At 38.9% G+C, this 21,753-nt stretch overlaps 1 protein-coding gene across 6 annotated transcripts; it reads left to right on the top strand.

The window, feature by feature from the left end:
* The first annotated feature begins 681 nt into the window (after positions 1 to 681).
* KATNBL1 (katanin regulatory subunit B1 like 1) lies at positions 682 to 17,086 on the top strand. 6 transcript variants are annotated; one of them, XM_068684295.1, is made up of 11 exons: positions 694 to 849; positions 2,223 to 2,395; positions 7,704 to 7,831; positions 9,375 to 9,415; positions 9,767 to 10,046; positions 11,551 to 11,669; positions 11,848 to 11,898; positions 11,982 to 12,071; positions 12,585 to 12,674; positions 13,138 to 13,231; positions 14,762 to 17,086. In XM_068684295.1, exons 3-11 carry the CDS (start codon positions 7,718 to 7,720, stop codon positions 14,792 to 14,794), a joined length of 912 nt encoding a protein of 303 aa, XP_068540396.1. In that variant the 5' UTR covers positions 694 to 849; positions 2,223 to 2,395; positions 7,704 to 7,717; the 3' UTR covers positions 14,795 to 17,086. The 6 variants fall into 6 exon arrangements, with proteins under 6 accessions (XP_068540394.1, XP_068540396.1, XP_068540395.1 ...); XM_068684294.1 differs by lacking the exon at positions 694 to 849 and adding an exon at positions 938 to 1,926; XM_068684296.1 differs by lacking the exon at positions 694 to 849 and adding an exon at positions 938 to 1,167.
* Positions 17,087 to 21,753: the final 4,667 nt, after the last annotated feature.

Consider the following 21,753-nt stretch of genomic DNA (forward strand, 5'->3'; position numbering starts at 1 on the left):
GGGAGATGTGGCATAAATCTCACCTTTCCCTCCATCTATCACTAACACCGTCCATCTTTCACAACAGCTTTACTTCACAGGTAGGTCCTGAGATGTTCTACCAGATCAAAGGGAGGATTGTAATAACACTTCAGCCTCGGGAGCAATGAAGTTATTCATACTCAGCTATAATCTGCACTCAGCATGGATTTCTCTGCCAGCTGTAGCATCGCATGCTCATAACTGCCCTGTGTAACTGGTAGCCTGCGGACACAGCAGGGAGAGAGCGCTGTGAGGTTCCTGGTTCCACATAAATACTCGAGGAACTCTGCACACCAAAAAGCTTTCTCTGCACCGAGCAGTACCCGACAGCAGCACCAGGTGCGGATGACGATGCCGGCTGACCCAGCCGCCTTTCCCAGCAGACTTTTGCCTTTGGGACATTTCGGTAGGTGCCTGGGGCTGGGCACGAGGCCACACAACCGTGGGGGTGGGAGGGCGCCAACCACGAGGGGACGAGGTTGGTGGCCATGAGGGGACGAGGCTTGGGCCATGAGGGACCGGGGCTGGGGCCATGAGGGACCGGAGCGCCCCGTGCCCCGCGGCGGGGGCGCCCCCTGCGGGCGGGCGGTGGCGGTGCGGCTGTCGGTGTCGGTGCCGGTGCCGGAGCGGCCGGCAGAGGGCGCTGCTTGTCGCGGCGCGGGGCGGCGGGCGGGGCGCGGCGCGGCCCAGCATGCAGCGCGGCGCCGTTTGAATGGCGCAGGCTCCGGGCGCTGCGCCCCGGCCCTAGGCTGCCGCGGCTCCGGCTCCGGCTCCGGCTCCTCCTCCGGCGCGGCGCGGGGCGGCCCGGCCCGGTACCATGAGCGGCGGGTGAGTGCCGGGCGCCAACCGGGACCGGCTGCGGGCGGAGGGAGGGAGGGAGGGAGGTTCCTCGTGGCAGGAGCGGGGGCGGGGAGGGGCAGCGGCGAGGCCCCGCGGGGAGCGGGGCTGCCCCTGCTCGGCTCCGCCGCCGCGGGGTCCCGGGGGCTCCCGGGGGAGGCCGGCGCCGGCCCGCGGTGGGAGGAGCGGCGGGGAGAGGCGGCTGCGGCCCCGCCGGGGCGTGAGGCCTGCCGGGGAGCCGCGCCGCCTGGGCGTGCCCTGCCCGCTTCCCGGGGGACAGGGCAAGGGAGAAGCCTCGCCTGCTCCGAGGTCCTGCCTTAATCGCGCTGCGGAAAGGGCTTCTAACAAAGAAGCTCTGAGTGCTGGGGCCTGCTGAGGAGCCGGAGCGGTGCGCGGAGCCGCGGCTCGGTGTGTTTGTCCTCGGGAGCGAGGCGAAGCCATTCGGCCTCAGAGCGGCTCCGTGCTGGGGGTGGGAGCGCTGCCTGCCCCGCGGCCCTGCTTCTCTGCTCTTCCTGTTGTGTGGCTGCAGCCAGGGGAGGACAGAAAGGTTACTGAGCCCTGATCCATGGCGTGAAAGCATAACAGATGGCAGGCTGGTGGCTTTCTGGCCTCACCAGGTGGAAACAACAAATTGTTCTAAAGCTGTCGTTTTACTTCATTATTCCTGCGTATAATTTTGACTCCAATGTCTGTAATAGTATTCCATTGCATTCAAGCCACCATTGGTTTCAAATCCTGGACATAATAACTGAGAACATAGTTACATTTTAAAGATACCTTAATGGCGTTATTTTCATAACAGTGTACTCGTTCACGTCTGTGTACGTGGTATGAATGTGCTGTATCCATTAACTGTCAACAGGCAGTGCTCACTAATAGCAGGATGTGTGTTCCAGGGTAATATAAAAAGTCATGCGCTCATCTGCTACGAAGCGCAGTCACAGCCGCGTGGGGATGAGGGAGGTACCTGTGCCACCATTAAGCTTGCAGGGGGAGGGCTTCTCCAGTACATCTTTCTTTGGATTTGGAGCTCTTGCTATGGATTTTTGAAGCTCTTTGAGTTGAGCGGTGAGTAGGGGAAAAAAATGCAGTATTTAAATTTTGAGTAGTTGCTTAAAGCTTATTCACAATATTAATGGGGGAGCTCCAATGTATTAGAACATTATTTCCTATATAACAGCCCTCAGATGGTGGTAGTGATAGAAAGTTTCCAAGCTTCGTTTCCAGGAGGGTTAATAAATGAAAATCAACAAGTAAAAATATATATATGTTTGTTAGTGAAGGACTGTTCTTCAGCATTTTGGTACTTCTTAAAATCATGTTACTTCATGGCAGTTTAACATGCTTGTAAATTTCACTTCCAGATGTAAGCGTTTTGTCCAAGAACTAAATAAAGTTCAGTTATCAGGCTGTGCAAGGAGCATTTAACCCACACCTGGATTCATCCTCAGTAAACTTGACTGAACTCTGATGTGTGGTCACTTTCCGAGGTTCATTATGACTGCTTGGGCCAGCAGGCCCCATACAAATTCATTGTGTAAGTAATAGGAAACTGAGCTCAAGAAGTTAACTTGCTACTTTTATAGTATTTGTCTTTTACTGTAAATTTAATTCATATTATTTTTGTCCAAATGGAACTGTAAACTTGAAAAAAGGCCTAACAGGTATTGCTGGCTAAAATTTGTGTCCTGCTGGCTTATAGGGCACTTCCTGTAGTGTTGCACAAAAACATGGTGTTAGTGTCATCAAACCTTGAATTCCACTTTGAGATGATTTAGTAAGTAACACCTAGTGAACTGCCAGGGCATAAATGTAAAAAATAAATAAATAAAAGCTATTCCATATTCAAAGGATGTGGAAACCATCTAAAATTGAAACAGATGGAGGCTGTAACGTTTGTCAGTCAGACTTAAAGGAAATCATGCCAAGGTAACTGAATCTCTTCTGCATCATAAGATTGTGCTAACTTATTTTTCTAGATGAATTACCCTTTTGGAAGTAAATCTGGAAAAAACATTCTTGGAGTTTTCTCATAAGCTTTTTAAATCTGACAATGATGAGTAAAATTAGTTGTCCTTTACTGGTTCCCTGATGTATGCCAGTTTCGAATGCCTTCAAAGCATGAACTCCCCTCCTTGGGGAGTAACAATTAATTAACTTTTTCAGCTGCGTTGAATAAAGATCAATGTTGTCATCCTTGAGAATGTGCACTTGGTGTAATATGGGGGTGGGGGAGAATCACAAGAACATCTGTGATGGCTTATATATATATATGGAATGCTACAGGAAAAAGAAACAAGAATTTGGGCAAAGAGTAGAACAGAAGGAATGTTTCTTTTAAAGGGTATTGCAGATGACTTAAATATAACTATTTTACATTTACTTTGCTGTCATGCAAAGTACTTGAGTCTGTTCTGTAAGAAATTAATGTTATGTTAATACATAGGAAGATTACATAACATGTGAAGAAAAGTTTGTCCCTTTCTGGGGGCCATGCCCAAAACCATAGGACGATGGGAGGGAGTGGCTGCATTTGTTAATACTTGCCTTTGACAGTTACATGCTTTAAAGCCATTTACTACTGTCTTTGAAAGCCATTCAGTGATCTTTCTTCGCCCGCCTCTGGTATAGCTTTAAAGGTGTATTGCATCTGGGAGTGTTCAGAGGTTGTTGTTTTTTGTTTTTTTAGCATTATCATTATCAGGAAAACTCTGTCAAGGTAATGTCTGTGACTGGGTACGAATAAGCTGATTTACCAGGATATATGGCTGCTGTTACTTCAGTCTTTCTGTTTCCTGAAAATTGAGGAGAGTAAAAGAGAGATAAGGAAGGGTGATTCTCTAAGCAGATGTCAACCTATGTAAGGGTTGTTAAAGTTACTAAACTTGGGCATCTCTTGTTCAGATTTGCAGTCTGTCACAATTTATGACAGGGTTTAAGATTAGCCTTAGCCCTTTTTTTGGGCAAGCTCAGAAGACTTTTGTTCTATCCTTAGTTTATTTTTAAAATAATATAAAGCAAAGGAGTCTCATTGGCTGTAATGAGATGATAAAGGACAGTTCGGAACAAATACTGCTAGCTGTATTCATCGTAAGGGAATCATTAAATTTGTGACATAAAGGTATAACCTGTTTGATCTGGTATAAAATAATAGCTAGTGACAGTTTAAAAACCCTCCACATGTATCTCGTAGCACTGGGTGGTAGTCTCTATTCCTAGAGAATATCTGTTATCAGATAAGAAATTCAAGTTCTGCAGAGGCCTGTAAAGTACCTTTCATTCTCGAGCATATATGTTTTTAATTGCTGAACAATGAGCATTTTGTCATGCGTTTCTAAACCTTTGGAAGCAGGCTTCTTGACATGGACTAAGTTCATTATAGCAGTATTAGGTTTGGACAAACCAGATTCTTCTGTTTGTTTCCTGCTCTTGGCTATTTAGATTGTTTCTGCATTTAATCATTTTCAGTGTATTTTTTTGACTTTGCAGTCTGCCTTCTAAACATTCAGGTTCACAACATCCTGTGGCAAGTTCAGCTTTATTATATACACAAAGAACGACCTTCTTTTGTTCATTTTGAATCTTAAGAGTCTGTCTTTGGCTAGTGTCTTTTACCCCTTTAATTTGGGCAAGATGGTGAACTATTTCTATGCAACTTTTCCAAGCTATTCATGGTATAGGCCTTTATTTCCACTCTTTGCTATAAGTAACTTCCTTGGCAGACTGAAAAGTCTTGGTCTATTCAATTTCTCATTGTATGGCAGGTATTCCATACTGTTTTTTACTCACACTTGAGTCCTTTCTTATTTTCATCGTAAGTTACTTGAGATGAGGTGTTTCGTTTCTTTTTGTTTTGGAGGGAAGGCACAAATTAGTTCTACACACTGTCACAACAGTGCTGTGTCTGTTTTTCTAACTATCTATTGATACATATGCAGTACTGGACAATCCAAATGATCTAAAGTAAATTGTCATATTACATTATTGTGGGTGGTTATTAGTTTGGCACTTGTAATTCTGTGGATGAACCCAGAATTTCCTCATGCCTGCAGACATGCGTGCTTTCCTCTACATTCATCTATAATCATTGCTTCTGGTTATTGTTCATCACAGTCCTTTAATTCTTTAGCTAGCCCTCATCTTTAGTGTCTTGTGTGACTTAAAAACTTAAGACTGACCATATCATCCCCTTTGTGATGCAATTTATGAATATATCAAACAGCATTGAACAGCACAGTTCTCTTTCTGCAGGATTCCACTGATCTTTGCTATAGGAACTGCTTAGACCGCTTATTACGGTTTCTTAGCTATTTCTCCATGCAAAGACTTTCCCTCATATCACTAGGTTGCTTAGCTTCCTTGAAAGACTTAAGTGAGTAAGTAACTTCTGGAAGCTTGTCAGAAACTCGGGTACAATCTATCATTTAAATCTCCTTTATCCATATTGTACTACTTCACAATCTCAGAGAATTCCATTAATTTTTCAAGGCAAGACATGCTTTCAGCAGCCAGCTTGACTTTCCCAATGTATTATTTGTATCTACTAATTCTATTCTTAATTGCATTGTTTGCCAATTTGCACAACACGGATGTCAGTCTTGATCTTCCTTGGGGCCATCTTTAAATACTGACTGTATTTTCCACATGTGATTCCTGTAGGTGTGCTGGCCGCTCTAAGGAAGAGGTTCTGTACCTTGGTTAATAACATGGCAATTTCTTTGAGTTCTTACAATTTATGGATGAGTATCGTCCAGTTTGGGGGGTGGTAGTGTTTATTTTGCTTATACTTACTGCTGTTTCTGCATCTTTAGAGACCCTCACAAAAAAAGTTAAACTATGGAAACCTCTCTTAAGCAGTAGGACGCTGAGCACAAATGTAAAGGATTTCCTTCGCTTCACCAGGTTCTTCTTTATATCAGATTATCTGTTGGCCTTTTGGAGTCTCTGCTCCTGACTTCTGAAGAAAGAACTGATAGGTTTTTTTTCCTGTTTCAACGGGGAGGCTAGGGGCATTATGTTCTTACATCAAATTTGTCAGTGTGTAATCCTCTTTACTTTCCTCTTCTGGGCACATTTGTATGTAGCAAATTTTTTTCTTTCCAGTTCAGGTATTTTGACTCTCAATGTTTGTGTCATTTTCTCAAGCTTTTTAATCTGATTTCTGTTTACTGATTTCTTGTGATTTTTCAAATATTCTTGCTAGATGTTTTTTTCTTCCCTTACATTATTTTTCGATCTTAATTGAAATTTGTTCCCATTTAACAGTGCTGTTTAATACATTAGGAATCAGATTCTTGCTCAGTGCTTTGCATGAAAGATAAGGGTAGTTTGACTTCTTTCTTGCCTGTTTTAATTAATTATCTTAATGTCCTGAACAAGGGTTGTAAGCTGTCATGGTGTCACAGGGACAGTAACAAAAATGGTTCTTTGGGAACCAAGGTTATGGAACTTCTAGCATCTGACAGGTTGATTCTGTGGGATTTAGCTGTGGTTGTTGCAGGTTGTCCTGCAACAAAGAAGTCAAGTTAATGAACTAGACTTATCTAACTTAGTATCCATAGAAATACGGACAGCCAACTGTTAAATGATGCTGGGGCTTGCCAAAGTTGTTAGTTTGAGGGCTGTGCTCCTTTTTTAAAGGGTAAGGATTTACGTTAGTGTATTACCCTTCTTTTTTGAGAGAGACGTCAAATGAGGTTCTTGGATATTGATCTTGTTCTAAAGAAAGCAGTGTTAAAGAAAAACATTTTAATATTTTGCAAAGTTTAAGCAGTATCCTATGATGTAATTTTGTGAAGATGTACACCACCTACTTTATTTTGAACCTGCAACCTATTTGTTTAATTTGATGGCTTTTGGCTACTGCTTTGAACAATCTTATCTAAGCAGCTGTTTGCCATCTTTTCCAGTGCTCAGTGAAGTTCTTAATATGGGATAAACTTACTAAATGTGAGAGAAGGGGTAGGTCTGTTGGTATTAAGGGTGGAGGGGAGAAATTGAGGTACTAATGTTGGGACCAGAGCTGGAAAGGGTGGAAAAAGAATAAGTGGTTGCTCTTAAAAGTAAGGTAGGGTGTTCTGCTGAAACATTTTGGTAAGAATAGTGTTCCACAATGATGTAGTTTGTGAAGCCAATCTCAAGGAAAGGGTTTTCTGTATCACTTAGTTGTACATACTGATTTTGGATTTTGTTGGTCTGTCTCAATATTGTGCTTGGTTCTTATAGGAATATTTGCATATTTCAAAACCAGTACTTTGGACACTTTCTTACTGGTTAATTGTGGTACAAAGACTTTACTACAAGCAGCAGCCAGGTTATATGCTGAGGAAAAGTTGGGGGGGAGTGAATTGCCAACAATTGAAGAGATTTTTTTTTATTTTGTTTAGTCTTTGTTCTTCTGGTGAATCTTATTCCTGAAAAACAAAGATTTTTATTTAGCTGTCTTTCATTTTGACCTATTTTTCTTCAGGTGGTAGGTGAAATAGATTAGCAGGAAAGTGTCTCCTAAATAATTTGGTTTATTCTTTGCTTTAATTCTTGTCTGTGTGGCACCTCACAGTGCAGGTATACTGAGCTGGTCTGAAAACATATGGTATGTTTCTTAGGCATGGAGGAGAGGGGAGTTGTTTCCTTTTTGAAGAAAACTAATTGAGAATTTTGAAGTGATCATCAGCATGTTAATAATCATAAAGGCCTCCAGCTAACATTTGCTAAACAGTAGTGTCTGTTTATTTCTATTATGGTATATCTTGCAAATAGTTGAACTGTTTTAACTGGTTTTGCTAGCTGCATTTGAAGGAAGTTTCACAAAATATGACTAAAGATGACCTTTTCCTTGAAAATAGGAATTTGAGAGATTATGGCCTCTGAAGCCCACAATGTTAGAAAACAGAAAGTTTTGCATATCGAAGGTTGTCTCGTTGATCTCCCCAGAAAAAGAATTTCTTCTTCCACTAGAAAGATCATGAAGGAGGTAAGGTTTTTATCATGTCCTCTGTTGAAACTGAAGTAAATGTTCAAACAGAAGTTCATAGCTCCAAGCAGTCTAAACCTGGATATGTAGTGCTCATGTTCCATGTTTGCATGTGCAGTAGAACTTGAACAGCGATTGTTATAAAAAATACGCATTATAACACATGCAGTGATTGCACAGATATGTATCCTCCACATGAGGAGTAGGTACTGATGTGGTTCTGCTCGTGCCTTCTTTTCTGCAATCTAGCTAATAACTGTTCCAGAGGAGGAATTCTATTATCAAAGTTTTCTTTCTAAAAGCTTATGTGACAAAAGTGATAGGTGGGGTAGGTGAAATAGCTGCATTGAAGTGGACCTGCCGTTCTGTTATTATGTGGCTCGATCTACCACATTGTCTAATAATACAGGTACTTTTACTGGATTTTTTGCAAGCCACAAACGCTTTCTCATAACTTCTTACCTTTTGTTACTTGCTGAAGAAATCTGCTAATGCAGGCTGATGGGGTACAGAGGAAGTAGTAGGGAGGTAAGTTTACTGTTAGATCACTTGAAACAGTGATAAAGATGCCGGTATCCTCTTTGTCTGTGGATGTATTGAGACAATGTATTGAAATTCACATGGTTTTATCATTTATCAAAACAGTCATTGTTTTGGCAGTATTTTGCAGATGTGCACAACTTAAATATCATCAGTAGTACACATTTTCAAGTTTAATTTTTTGCAGTTTGTAATTGTAGTACCTGTTTATATGAAAATACTTTAACGCCTTAATGCTTTTTTAATTAGACCAGAATGTCACAATTCAACTTACCTTCAATGTTTTAAAGCTTCATTTAATGAAGATTATTGTAAGGAAAAAAAATCTTTAGAAATTCATCTTTGAATTGTTGCTTAATTTTCGAAAGTTTTGTGAATCTCTATGACACATCCTTGAATGAATTTTGTTATTCATTTAGGATATTACTGTCCTACACAGCCTAATTGCTATCAGGGTGCTTATCTGTTTCATATGAATGAATTCAGGATAATCAAGACGGTGCTGTCTAAGTTGGTCTTGATTTTTGTTGTACTTTGGAGGAGGAGTATTCTTCTGCTGTTATTTTCCTAGCATCTGCCAGCCTGTATTATTGGCATTATACATTTAAACGTGTGAGAGACAGGAAATGTAGTTTTGACATCAAATTTCAGAAGAGTTTTTATATTAGACACAGTTTTCAGTTTGCTAGTAAGTAAAGAATCTATCTCTGATGTCACAATCCTACCTCTTGCCAGAGATACCACAAGCCTGTCAGTGACTGTGATGTTCCAAGGACAGCTGTGGCAGAGCTAGTTTGTCTATATGTAACTGTGAAATACTTGACAATTACAGGAATGTTAATATAGCTGTGCTTCAGTTGCAGACTAGGAGAAGTGAGTGGGAGGGGATCTGTGGTAAACTTAGTCCAGTTCTTGATAAACCAGGACTTTTTTTTTTACGTGAACTGTGGAATTTTTTGTCTCTGTAGTAATAGTTTGTTCTTCCCGATTTCCTTTCTCACAGGGTAAGAAATCTCCAAAACAGCTGGCTTCATACACAAACAGGTAGGAGGGCCTTGCTGTATAAGTGTCTGAGTTTCAGGAGAGAGGGAGGAAGAACCAGTTTAAATTTATTGCAACACCCAGACAGACACAATGGAAGATCTTAATTTTACTCACAGTACTTGTTTTTTGTGTCTACTTCCATAACAATGAGTTCTTTCTATTCAAAAAAGCAGGAAAACGATATTGGGGGTAGCTCTCATTTCTGATAACATAAATGTCATGAAGGTATATACTGGGGGTAAAACTGTAACCTGCAAGTTTACTGTTGCATTCATAATGATATATTTTTATGTAAAGTGTTGAATATAAGTTTAGAGTAACCTTTACTAAAATACTGCTTTGTTTTTGTAGAGTAACAGTTGGAAAAACAGTGACCAGTCCCTTGTCTCTCTTCAAAGTAGTATATTGTAAAAGAAAAGTTCGTTGTTATACTCCAAAGCCTTGTTATAAAAAGAAACAGTTCCCTAAATCAAGGGGCTGTGACATGGCAAATAAAGAAAATGAACTGGCTTGTGCAGGGAATCTGCCAGCAAAACTGCACGACAGTCGTACACACTTACTGAATTCTAGTGACTCTGGCTCATCTCAGACAGAAGGCCCCTCATCCAAATATAGTGGATTTTTTTCAGAGGTAAGTTGAGTTTCTGGTAGTTTCTGTGTAGTTAGCTGTGGATGTTCTTGAATAGATTAATTTTCTTAACATACAAATTAGCTCAAGGCTTGTGATTTACAGTCTTTATTAGTCTGTTTACTGTTGTTCAGTTGCCAACAGTAGTTGTTCTGCCACTTTGTCAGCCTGAGAATTTAGATCTGACAGCATAGTCTGGGTTAAAACTATACCAGCACCAAAGGAAAAATACTCTTTTGACCAGGTTGGGTTTCACGGTTAGTATAATGCATTGCCACCTACATGTTTATGGAAGCATGAAAGTATTGGTGTATGGATGGAAATAACCTAGTGAGGTTAAGATGGGACCACTTCCAGTAGCAGTGTCAGCTTGGTGTACATGAAAGTAATTTAAATGATCGTATGAGTGTTCGTGGTGAGATTACTTAAGGAAGCTCCATAAATGCTTTCACAGCTGCTGAGAGTGGCTAGAAGGTCAAATACTGAAGTGAAATAGATGTGTTTTGTGACAGGGCTGCCACCAACGCCCCCAAGTCTTCTGTGAGGCTGCTCTCAATCCACTCGTCACACAGCCTGTATTCATGTTTGGGATTGCCCCAGCCTAGATGCAGGACCTTGCACTTGGCCTTGTTGAACTTAATGAGGTTAGCACAGGCCCACCTCTTAAGCTTGTGAGGGTCCCTCTGGATGACATCCCTTCCCTCCAGTGTGTAGACAGCACCATGCAGCTTGGTGTCATCAGCAGACTTGCTGAGGATGCTCTCAATTTCACTGTCCACGTCACTGACAGATGTTAAATAGTGCTGGTCCCAATACTGACCCCTGAGGAACACCACTTGTCATTGGTTTCCACCTGGACATTGAGCTGTTGACTAAAACTCTTTGAATGTGATCAGCCAGCCAGTCCTTAAGCACTGAGTGGTATACCTGTCAAATCCATGTCTCTCCACTTCAGAGACATGGTTGTTTACAAATGAAGATGGAGGCAAGATTCCTTTGAGAAACGTAAGAACCAGATCACTGGCCGTAGATGACTGTTTAACTGGATTTGAGAGATGTGGGTGGCAGTGCAGTGTTCATTCCAATCCAAGAAACAATTGAATAAAGTACTTCAGTTTGAGAACAAGTGTTTTCACAAGTGAACCTTTGATAATTACATTTATTGTTCCAAACCAAATTGATAGAGTTCTTGAAATTAGTAGCAAAGTAAATGTTCCTCAAAGTTAGTGAGAGCTATAGATTTATACTTGAGTGCTCTTTGTAACTGTTAGACTTAGGTGTTTACAGACCTTATTCTTGCAGCTTTTGGGTAAAGTAGCCTTAATCTATGCTCCCTCCCAAGGGAAACCTCCATTTTAAGACCATTATTAAGTAGATTTCTAAAACCACCCATACAGGTAGAAAAGTATATTTTCATATACTACATTACCATATTAGAGCAGCTTATTGTGTCATTACTGGCATTTAACTTGCAGTAAACTTTTGTGTTCTTAAAAACATTATACAGGTTTCTCAGGACCATGAAACTATGGCTCAAGTTCTTTTCAGCAGGAATCTGAGGCTGAATGTAGCTTTAACCTTTTGGAGAAGGAGAAGTATAAGTGAACTGGTAGCCTACCTAGTGAGGTAAATTGAGAATCTCTTACTTTATATTCTTAAAGCAGTAGCAGTCCCAAACATGTTGCAGTTTTTTAGGGTTTCCTTAAATCTTGTAACTTAGCTATAATTATGTATTAGTTCAACCTATGTTTCCATTATGAGTTATGTTCTACTAGTAACACTTGTTTATCCTCAATGTTCCTAGGATACAGGATCTTGGAGTAGTAGTAGACTGCCTTCCCGTGCTTACAAACAGGTACAAATACAAGTGGGGGGGTGGGAATCTACCGTATCCTCACTGAAGTTCTGGCACTTCTGAAACATCTTGTTTTTTTTAAGTTTACAGGAAGAAAAACCATATATTTCAATTGGCTGCTGTGTAGATCTTTTGCCTTTAGTGAAATCACTACTTAAAAGCAAATATGAGGAGTAAGTATCATTTTCAGATACTTTTTAAATATTATTCCTTCCTGGACATTCAGTTCCCTTGTGTTTAAAGGTGCTTAGTCCCTGGACTTTTCTTCCTTCCCCCCAGCCCTGCCTTCTCTGGGAAGCACCTACCTAAAGAAGGTTGCTGGAAACGTTCATTTCTCTTTTAAAATATTCAGTGGTGCAAAAACTCTAATGCAAGGTTAAAGGGTGAACTAGCTTTGCCCTCATGTAGATTTATTCATCCTAAATAGTAAAGCGGAATGGCACCAAGATTTTAGCATGTTCTATAATACAGAATCCTGAAAGCTTTCAGGCAAAACATCCAAAGCATTTCTGCTTCTTATAAGAGCTTCTATTTACTACTTTGAAAATGAAAACATAGGGAGGTATGTAAATTTGAGATTTCATCTAGATATCTCTTCCAGAACAGAAAATGTGTTGCTTTCCTATTTCTATTAATGCATTATCTGACCTATGGGTATTTAAATTGTGTAAAATATGTTCTTACAGATATGTGATAGTTGGTTTAAACTGGCTTCAGGCTGTCATTAAAAGATGGTGGTCAGAACTATCTTCACATACAGAGAGGGCAGATGATAGGTGAGTATAGTATTTGAAAATATTTAAATATTTCTGTAGCTTGTTCATCTCAATCTGTATTGAGGTGTATTCCTGCTAATCAAATTTATCTGCAGAAGATACTCATAAGTATCGTCAAGTAAAAGCTTAAAAGCACTTAAAGTTAGTTCTTAAGTTCTCAAGCCACAGATAGTGTTTGGAAACTTACTTTAAGGGTTGTCCTGTTCTGTTTGTTTTTTTACTATTTTTAACTGGAGTTCTAACAAATATGGAATAGTCATATCACGAGTAATATAAATGCTACAGAAGTAAAAAAAAAAAAATTGATCCAGCTTTGTGGCAATGTTAAGACTGTCTATATGCAGTATTATATGTACAATCAAGCCTGCTGAAGCATATATTTTTCAAATATAATTTACATATTATAATTACATATTTTATGCTGTAGCATATATTTTACATTCTGGTATCTGTTATTTTTCAGAAATATTCACATTTTAAAAGAACTGTTAAGTGGATTATGGGAACAAGAGAATCATCTTACTCTGGTTCCAGGATATACTGGTAATATAGCTAAGGTAATCCATTTCCAGTTGTGTTTAGTAATCAATATAGCTATATCATCTGCAGTATTCCTCTGGATGTTATTTACTTTAAACTATTGAAGGACAAACAGATTTACTGCTAGAATATTTTTCGCTAATGCTCAAGTGTATTGCCCAGTTTTTGCAGAAATTGAGTGAATGCCAAGTGATGATAATAGTGTGGTTTAGAATGCTAACAGTGAATTTTTATCATTTTTTTTCCTTTATAGAGAAACTATCTCCTTAATAAAATGGTTAATAGTAGTAAGATTTTAAAATAATGTAGCAAATAGTTCAGATGAATAGGTAGACTGTGGAAGGACAGATGTTTTCTCTAAAATCTGCTGTACCAATTGTGTAAGGGTGATGCAACATAGAGAATCTGAGCCCAGCAGTGCTGTTTGCATTTATATGTCAGGTGACTGGGGCAAGTGACAACATGCGAAGTTCTAAAGTTTTTGCTGGCCTAGTGCTTAGAAAATGGTGACTTTGTGGAGAGCAGAAGAGTGGCTCCATCTGAAGTGAACCCCCCTCTGTCTTTCTTCATCTGACTGTGCTTAATGCTATGCTTTAATGCTGTGCTTAAGGGTGTCTGATAAATGCATGACCATGGTACTGGTTACACTGAGTGAAGAAACCCCCATCTCCCTGGCATGACCTAATAAAGGTATGGAATGAGCCAGGATATAAAGCAGCCATGTGGCTAGAGCTTGGATTGGAGTAAACTTGAAAAGAACGTGGAGATTGCCTGCTTTGTTATATCTGCAGGAGCTTTGTGGGATCTACAGTTCTATGGGTATAGAATTTGTCACTTTGTTTTATCAACGAAATAAGTTATATCTTGTCCTGGGACTGCTGAGTCTCTGTGGCCTGTAATATTGATATCTCCACAAGGATAGTTGCAGACTCCTTGCAGAGTTGCAGATGTGATGCAGAAGAAAAGAGTTGTAACTCACAACTGGTAGAGCAATTAGAGTTTTTATTATAGATTGCTCTGTTCATCTGGTAGGTCAACATAGTTACAGCAAGTGCCAGTTTGTTTCTGCAAGATTGAGGTACCCTTTCTGTTCATTTGCCTGCTCTACAAGGTATACCAGGATAGATTGTGACGAAGGCCACCTACCTGAACAAGTAGGGAGCAAAAAGAATAGTACATGAATGTTGGAGGGAAGATAGAACCCTTAATAAACGCAGTTCATATACATAATATCACTAAATGATGATGGTTTTCTTTCCTGCCATTGGTGTGCATGCAGAGAGCAGAAGAAAAATTAAGCTGATGGCTTTGGAAACTAATTTCACTGTGCTTGCAGGCATTTTAGCGTAAAGGAGTGTTCTTAAAAGCATTAATTGAAAATAATCCTGAATTTGTGGATAACCTGTTCTGAAATTTGGCCTAAACATAATTTCATTGTAACAATTTTATTGTATTATGGTCCTGATTGATTGCCCTGCTTCAAACATACAGCTGATGTTACAGCCTTAAGCGATGTGACAAACACTTTCTCCTTTTTTTCTTTCTAGGATGTAAATGCTTATTTATTACAACTACATTGACATGATTGAGAAATGGTGTGCTTATGTGGTGAAATAATCCCCTAAAATATCCCTGAAGTATGTACTATTTCTGAAAGCCTTTTGAGAAATATTGGCGGAAGAGAACTGAACTGTCAAACTGTTTAATGAAACCACTAACAAAATCCTAACAATCTACTTCACATTGAAGTGGAAAAATATCTAGTAGGAGCAACTTTTACTTCAGTGAGGTGAAAGTGCACTATGAAAACTGTATGCCTTTGCTGCATTTGGGATTCGTTCAGTTACTAGGTATTCATTTAAATGCTACTGTTTTACTACAACGTCGCATAAAAAGGTGAATTATACCATCATGAAGACAAGACAGCAGAACCAGTTATAATGAACCAACAAGAGTAATCAACATTAAGAGCTTTTAAGTGTTTTTCACAAGAACTCCAAAATGCACAACTATCTTCCATTTATGTTAAAGAAAACTTTGTAATATTGAATTTCTTCTGTTTTAATCAAAATTAAAGACTTTTGTTTGCACTATTGAGAAACTATACAGCAAAGATGCCTTAATTACTAGTGTTTCAAAAAGCCAATGTGTTAAGATGCAAATAGCTATTACGTTCAGATTGTGTTGAAAAACTACTACAAAAATCAGGGTTTCACGTTGTGTAGTTGTTTATGAAACATTGCACACTGACAAAAATTCATGTATGAAATATTATAAATACCTGAAGTTAAGCTTGGATAAACAGTTATTACAAATGTGAGCAGAATGGTGAATTTGTCTAACAAATGTTTTTATATTGTATGTGGATTTCTAACACAATAATCTTGTTCTGTATCATTTAAACTACATGCAAATAAGTAAATATATTAAATGTATCTTTTTTTCTTTTCAAGTTCATAAAAATAATTTCTAGAACAATTTCTTCCACAGTACTTTTTATTGTAGATATATCTATTGTTCGTAAAATGTTTACAGCCAGATGAGGCCATGTTATTCAAGTTATACCCTTTATATACTACCTCCTTTAAGAAATTGACAAAATATTGCAAAATTCGACAACCAGATTTACTCATGATAAATTCATACTGCTTTAAACTTAAAATAACAAACATTGAAAATACAACTATAAACTGTTCTTCTCCTATTGCCATTCTGTGCTATTTTAATTTAAAAGCTGTAGATGAATAGCTCTGAGGGTGTTTTGTTTTTAGGCTTGCTACTGCTTTTTTTTTGTGATTAGGGAGCATGCTTTTCTAATTAAATCATATGCAGTGCCAGCTGTTCACTTAATAATACACATGCATCACCAAATTACTTTCTATGGGGAAACAAAGTGCTTAGGGTTATTTTCATGCCTAACATCAAGCATATGCTCTTTTATTGAAGTGCTAGGCAGGAGAAAGACTTTTGATAGCCTCAAGTGGTTTTTACTTAACAGGTGAAACTAATGAGTTTTGAACTTAAATAGTGGTCAACAGCTTTAGGCCTCCTGTTGCTTCATTTTGTAGTTTGTGCTTAATTTACATGTCATTACTGCTGACTTCAGAAGGGCAATTAGAAATCTGTCATCAGAACTTGGTACTTTTTGGTTATTTGAATATTCTTTAAACCACCAAAGGTTTTGTGCTTTCCAGAGCAGTCAGCTACAGGGAAGAATGTTTGGGACATCCCAAAACTGATAATTTAGTGGGATGTTCTCTTGAGATTTGCATAGCACAACTCTTTTTTGCTAGAATTATACATTACTTAGAGGTATTTCACACTCCAAAGAGTTTGAGATAGGACCTGATGCTTTTCAAAATATTTTCTCTGTCAAGTAAAAATAAATAAAGGAACTACAGTATGATAATGGATATTGGAATGCTTAAATATAAAGGTAACAAAGGCTGACTTCAGAATTTGGGATGTAATGGCTGAAGCTCTTAGATGAAGCTCTTAAATTATTCCTCAAGAAGCATACCGTAAAGGTGGTAGAAACTTGGATTTTAATGTCTCCTGGTTTTTATAGACAAGGTGAAGAAATTCATGGCCATGTCTTCCAGATAATACAAGAAGTAATTGCTGTAATAAAATGAAATATTCTACTATTCAAAAACTCTGAACTATAAATATGAACATATGGGCTGATACTGAATTCTGCATACAGCCATGGGTTTCCACCATTTATAACTGTGGATGGTGCTTTTGTTCTAATGATGAGGTAAGATTGTCTTGAGAATCATTATTGATATTTATATAATAAAAGAATGTGTTATTTTAAACTGTCAGAAGTTGTATTTTGACAGCATCAATAATACAGTGTTAAACATGAAGTTGTTAGTATCTGTGCCTTATTTAAAATGATTTTTTTTTACCGTTTTCAGGCAGCTGCTAGACTATAAGAACAAGATTCATTGACGTATCAACAGAACTCTGGCTACTGTCCATTACTGAGTGATTTTTGTCACGTTTTTAAATAACTCATTTAGCTATTCAGGTTGAAATTCAGGTTCAGCTTGTATGCTCTTTAATTCTCAACTAGTTACAAATCAATTTTGCTGTAATAGAATGTATATGTATAATGTCTGCTCAAAGGTGATACAAGTAAAAAAAAAAAAATGCTTGTAGTTCTGTGAAATCCATGTAGTTAGGTAGTTATCTCAGTGAAATCAAGAATGATTTTTAGGTTTATGAACACTCATGTGCCTACATGCTAATCTTTATTATTGTCTGCAGTAATATTTTGTGAAGCTGCTGCTTCTTGGATGTGTGAAAGAACCAGGCAGAATTAATCCTTTATCCTGTTTGTTCTTGTGATACAGAGCACAAGAGTACTTGAGGATGAAGGATGCCACTGCAAAGCTGTTCTTCATGTTATACTACTTGATATGAAGTTAATGTCCTTGAAAACAGAATAATGTCCTAGAATGTATTTTGCTTTGGTATTCTCCAGAGGCTGTTCTGGAAGAGTTTTTACTTGAAGAGTGATTTAGGACTTAGAGTGCCTTTAATTTAAAATATATACACACACATACACAAACACACTGTAAGTGTAACCATTAATGCTGATAGCTTGCTGAAGAGTGGATGCTGAAAAAGCTATCCCATTAATTATCTGGGTATAGAGAAACTCGCATGAGTTAATGATTATGTGTAACTCCATTTTGAAGGAGTTACACCTGTTTCTTAGTTAAGAGTGTTCTGGAGCAGACCAGTCATATCACAGACAGGTACTGCATGTAGCTCCAGGCTATTTCATAGTGCTGTCAAATCATTATTGGTATTAAAATAAATAAATAAAAGCTCCAGGAGCTTATCTTCTTTAGTGAGACCTAAGTGAAATGATTTTTCCCTTTATATAGGTTTATGTAGGCTGCAACGTTATCAGAGACTGTGGTTTTAACACTTGGGGAGCAGGAGAGATGGGAGAATAGGAAAGGACAAAAAAAAGAACATGCTATAAACTGTGACATCAGTCCTATTGCTTTGTCATATGTATCCGAGAGCACCCTGTAATTTCTTGTTCTGAAGTAGGCAAATTTTGGAGTTAAATGTCTTTGTGTCTTATATTGAGTGGTAATTTTGAAGATAGATGCTGGTGTGGTGGGCTTTTGAGTGTGTTTTGGTTTTTTTCCTTGAAGGGACAGACATTTTTGTATGTAGTAAGCCTTGCACAAGCTAAAGTTTTGCTTTGAAACTCATGAATAGTTTCTGCCATTCATCTTGACAGATTGACAGATCTTTGGATATTACAGAAGACTGGATATCTGGAGATTTGCAGCTGTGCTTTGTCCCCAGTCTTCTGGTACAAAGGGAAGCAGTTGTGGCTCATCAATTTCCAAATACAAATTGATGCAAGCCATGCTAGTGGTGTGGAGCTACCCCAACCTTTATACAATGCAAATTCTTTAGTTTATGAAATCTGTTTTTTGCATGAGGATCTTCTATATTGAAGCGATGCTGCGTTAGAGGAGGAATGCTAGCTTTTGTTGGTAGTCCTCGTATTCTGCCTCTGCAGCTTAGTCTTGTTCTGTGTTAAATGTTTTCTGCCTTGGAATGAGACTAAATGTAAGTACTTACACACATGCACGTGCATGCATTCTTCAGCACTCGATGTTATTTCTTTCTCTTTATAGTCTAAGCATGCTGTGAATATCTAATATTGGGGGGAGGAGCTGACAAAACACAGGTAAGACAATTTAGAAACAATCATGAAAGTTACTGTTTTAAAACTTCTCACACGTGTTAATACCTGCTAATTGAAGTGGGCATTCATGAATGCAAGGTTGATTTTGATCTTAGTTGGAAAAAATATATATTTTTTACTCTAAATTGCCATAGCTACAGTACTTCCTCTCCCCACACACAACACAGAACTAAGCTGGACTCATCAACATGCAGTACAGGGGGCAGGAGGTGTTGCACTGTCCCTTAACTAAGTAAATAGAAATGATTGCACAGACTTCAAGTACAGCAGATCTGGAATATCTTCATTTCCATAGTGGTGATAGTTTCACAGTGTATCTTGTTATGCAAATTATAACAATGTGATGGCTACCAAAAAAAAATCTGCAACTTTCAAGTTGAATGTGGCTCATACTTGTTTCTGTTTAACACAGATCACTGCTTCAATTCAGGCACAGCAGCACTCCAGGTACACAGTGCTATAGATCAACAGCTGACTATTGGGCTCTCATTTGAGCATCTGTATGTTGCTGTAACAAAATGCAAGATGGCCATGTTTACAGTTTCCAACAGTTATTTGTTTTTGTCCTTAATTCTCAAGCAATTTGAATTCTTGTTGGGAAATGGTAGACCCTGAAACAATTATAAAATACTTATATAGGTATGACTTCATTTAAAATAATACTTCTGTGAATAACACTGTTCTTTGAATTTGGGAAGGAAGCTGTTTTCTACATGCTTAGCTTGAAAGAAACAAAACTAATGGGATTTACAGAGATTGCAACCGTTTTCTTGGGCCTCTGGAAAAGTGGGGGAGGAACTCAGGGAGTGTAGTGATAGGGCAAGGAGTAATGGCTTTAAACTAAAGAGGGTAGATTTAGATTAGATATAAGAAAGAAATTCTTTACTCAGAGGGTGGTGAGGCACTGGCATGGGTTGCCCAGAGAAGCTGTGGATGCCCCATCCCTGGAGGTGTTCAAGGCCAGGCTGGATGGGGCTTCGGGCAACTTGGTCTGCTGGGAGGTGTCCCTGCCCATGGCAGGAGGCTGGCACTGGGTGGTCTTTAAGGTGCCTTCCAACCTAAATTATTCTATATTTTTTTTTTTAATGAGCATTATATGTGTTGTGAAACAAGTAAAATCTAAATATCAAGATAATATTACATTCCAAGGCTGCCTGCTCTTGTGGGTGTGTTGGAACAAATACACACCCTAGCGTCATACTTCAAAGTGCCCTGTAAACAGTTTCAACTATCTCTTGTAATTTAGGTTGATGATTTAGTTTTTCAAGTTGTATTTAATCTTAGCTTCATTTTCAAAAAGTCAGAATTATGTTTGAATCTTGAAGTTGCTACTTTAAATGCTAGTTTTCAGGTATTCTGTGTATTGAAAGCCTTAGATAAATAATAGTATGGTGAATATCCCACCTTCAGAAAAGCAGTCAATATTTTTGTGTTTTGTGGTAATGTGCTTTCATCACATTGCTCCATTGTTATAAGCGAGCTTTTCTCATCTGCATATGATAAACTTGTCAAAATATTTTCTGTAAGAGTGAAGTCATTTTTAGAGATGACTATTTCAGAGGGGGATTGCGGCTTCCAGGAGGCCTGTGAAATGCTTGGATCTAAATAGAGGAGAAGTTGCCCAAATACTCATTCTCCTAACAGCTGACTCTTTCATTACTATGAAGTTGTGTTATCACCTGTGAATCAGCTGTGCTGTTAACTAATTATTGGGGGAGCTGAAGTCTTTAACTCCTGGTAGTAAGAAACCAAACCCTTCTGTGCTGATGGAACTGCCACAGTGAATGTAGAAAGGAAGTATTTGTGTGTTTGGTTTGGGGAGCAGAAACACTTCTTATCTGCATTATACTTTGTAGTACTTTGTCATGAAGCCAGTAGCTTTAGACTTCTGTGTGTGTTTAAAGTAGCATTAAGCTTCTGATTGAAATGGAGGAAAACCACCTTGCTGCATTAGGTCATTACAGGATGACTGCGTGCCACCAAATTCTCCAGCTGGAGAAAAAAGTAGATAAAACTGTAAATGTATCATTAACAATGGCAAGTATTAGTGTCATTGTACAAGTAGTGGCTAGAACTCATTTTGAACACTGTAAGGCTTTTGCCATTGTTAATAAAGTAGTAAACCAAAGCAGGACTAAAATAATAACAACTGGCATATTCTATTTCTCTGGCTTTTGCTCTGGTAAGTCCAAGAGCCAGACTTTTTTAATCATCAGAAGTGATTCAGAATCATCAGAAGCAATTATTGTCTAAGTTATTTCTGGAGTAACTCTTATTCCCACAGCAAGTATTAGCATAAGAGTAAGCCGGGTAGTTGGTCATGGCAACTAATCTCCTACTTAGATGATGGGGTAGTGCTGCAAGGGCTTTGTTCCTCCAAAAACACTACCCTCAGAGCGGTGTCATCAGTAATTGTAAGAAGGGTGTTGAGGGCTTGAACACATGCAAAATCGCATCAGGATTGTGGCTGATGTGTGCTTCCCTAGTTGCCTGTTCATTCAGGAAACTGTCTTGTATAAGATTAAAATAGAGGGCAGGGGAGTGTTTGGTTTAGATATGGTACAAAAAATCCAGCTGCATAAGAAGGGTGCCTGTGGTAGCTGGAGATCTGGGTTTGATAATCCAGGATGTTTCCAGTCCTGTGTGCTCAATTCCACAACAGTGAGGCACTTGAAGGAGGGAGGTTAGAGACCCAGTGCTTGCAGAGCAGTCACGTTTCTTCCCGGTTGCTCTTCCACCCCTCTAACAAGTTTGAGCACATCTGCTTGGCAGAGTTCCCGGATCCACATCAAC

Source organism: Anas acuta, chromosome 5 (assembly GCF_963932015.1).
Source record: "Anas acuta chromosome 5, bAnaAcu1.1, whole genome shotgun sequence".
NCBI classification, from domain to species: Eukaryota; Metazoa; Chordata; class Aves; order Anseriformes; family Anatidae; genus Anas; species Anas acuta.

Excerpts from the sequence above, each read along its gene's own strand:
- KATNBL1 (XM_068684293.1), top strand. The coding sequence starts at position 7,718 with ATGGCCTCTGAAGCCCACAATGTTAGAAAACAGAAAGTTTTGCATATC. Across the intron at positions 11,899-11,981 it reads CTTCCCGTGCTTACAAACAG|TTTACAGGAAGAAAAACCAT; the intron begins GTACAAATACAA and ends GTTTTTTTTAAG. Across the intron at positions 12,072-12,584 it reads CTTAAAAGCAAATATGAGGA|ATATGTGATAGTTGGTTTAA; the intron begins GTAAGTATCATT and ends ATGTTCTTACAG.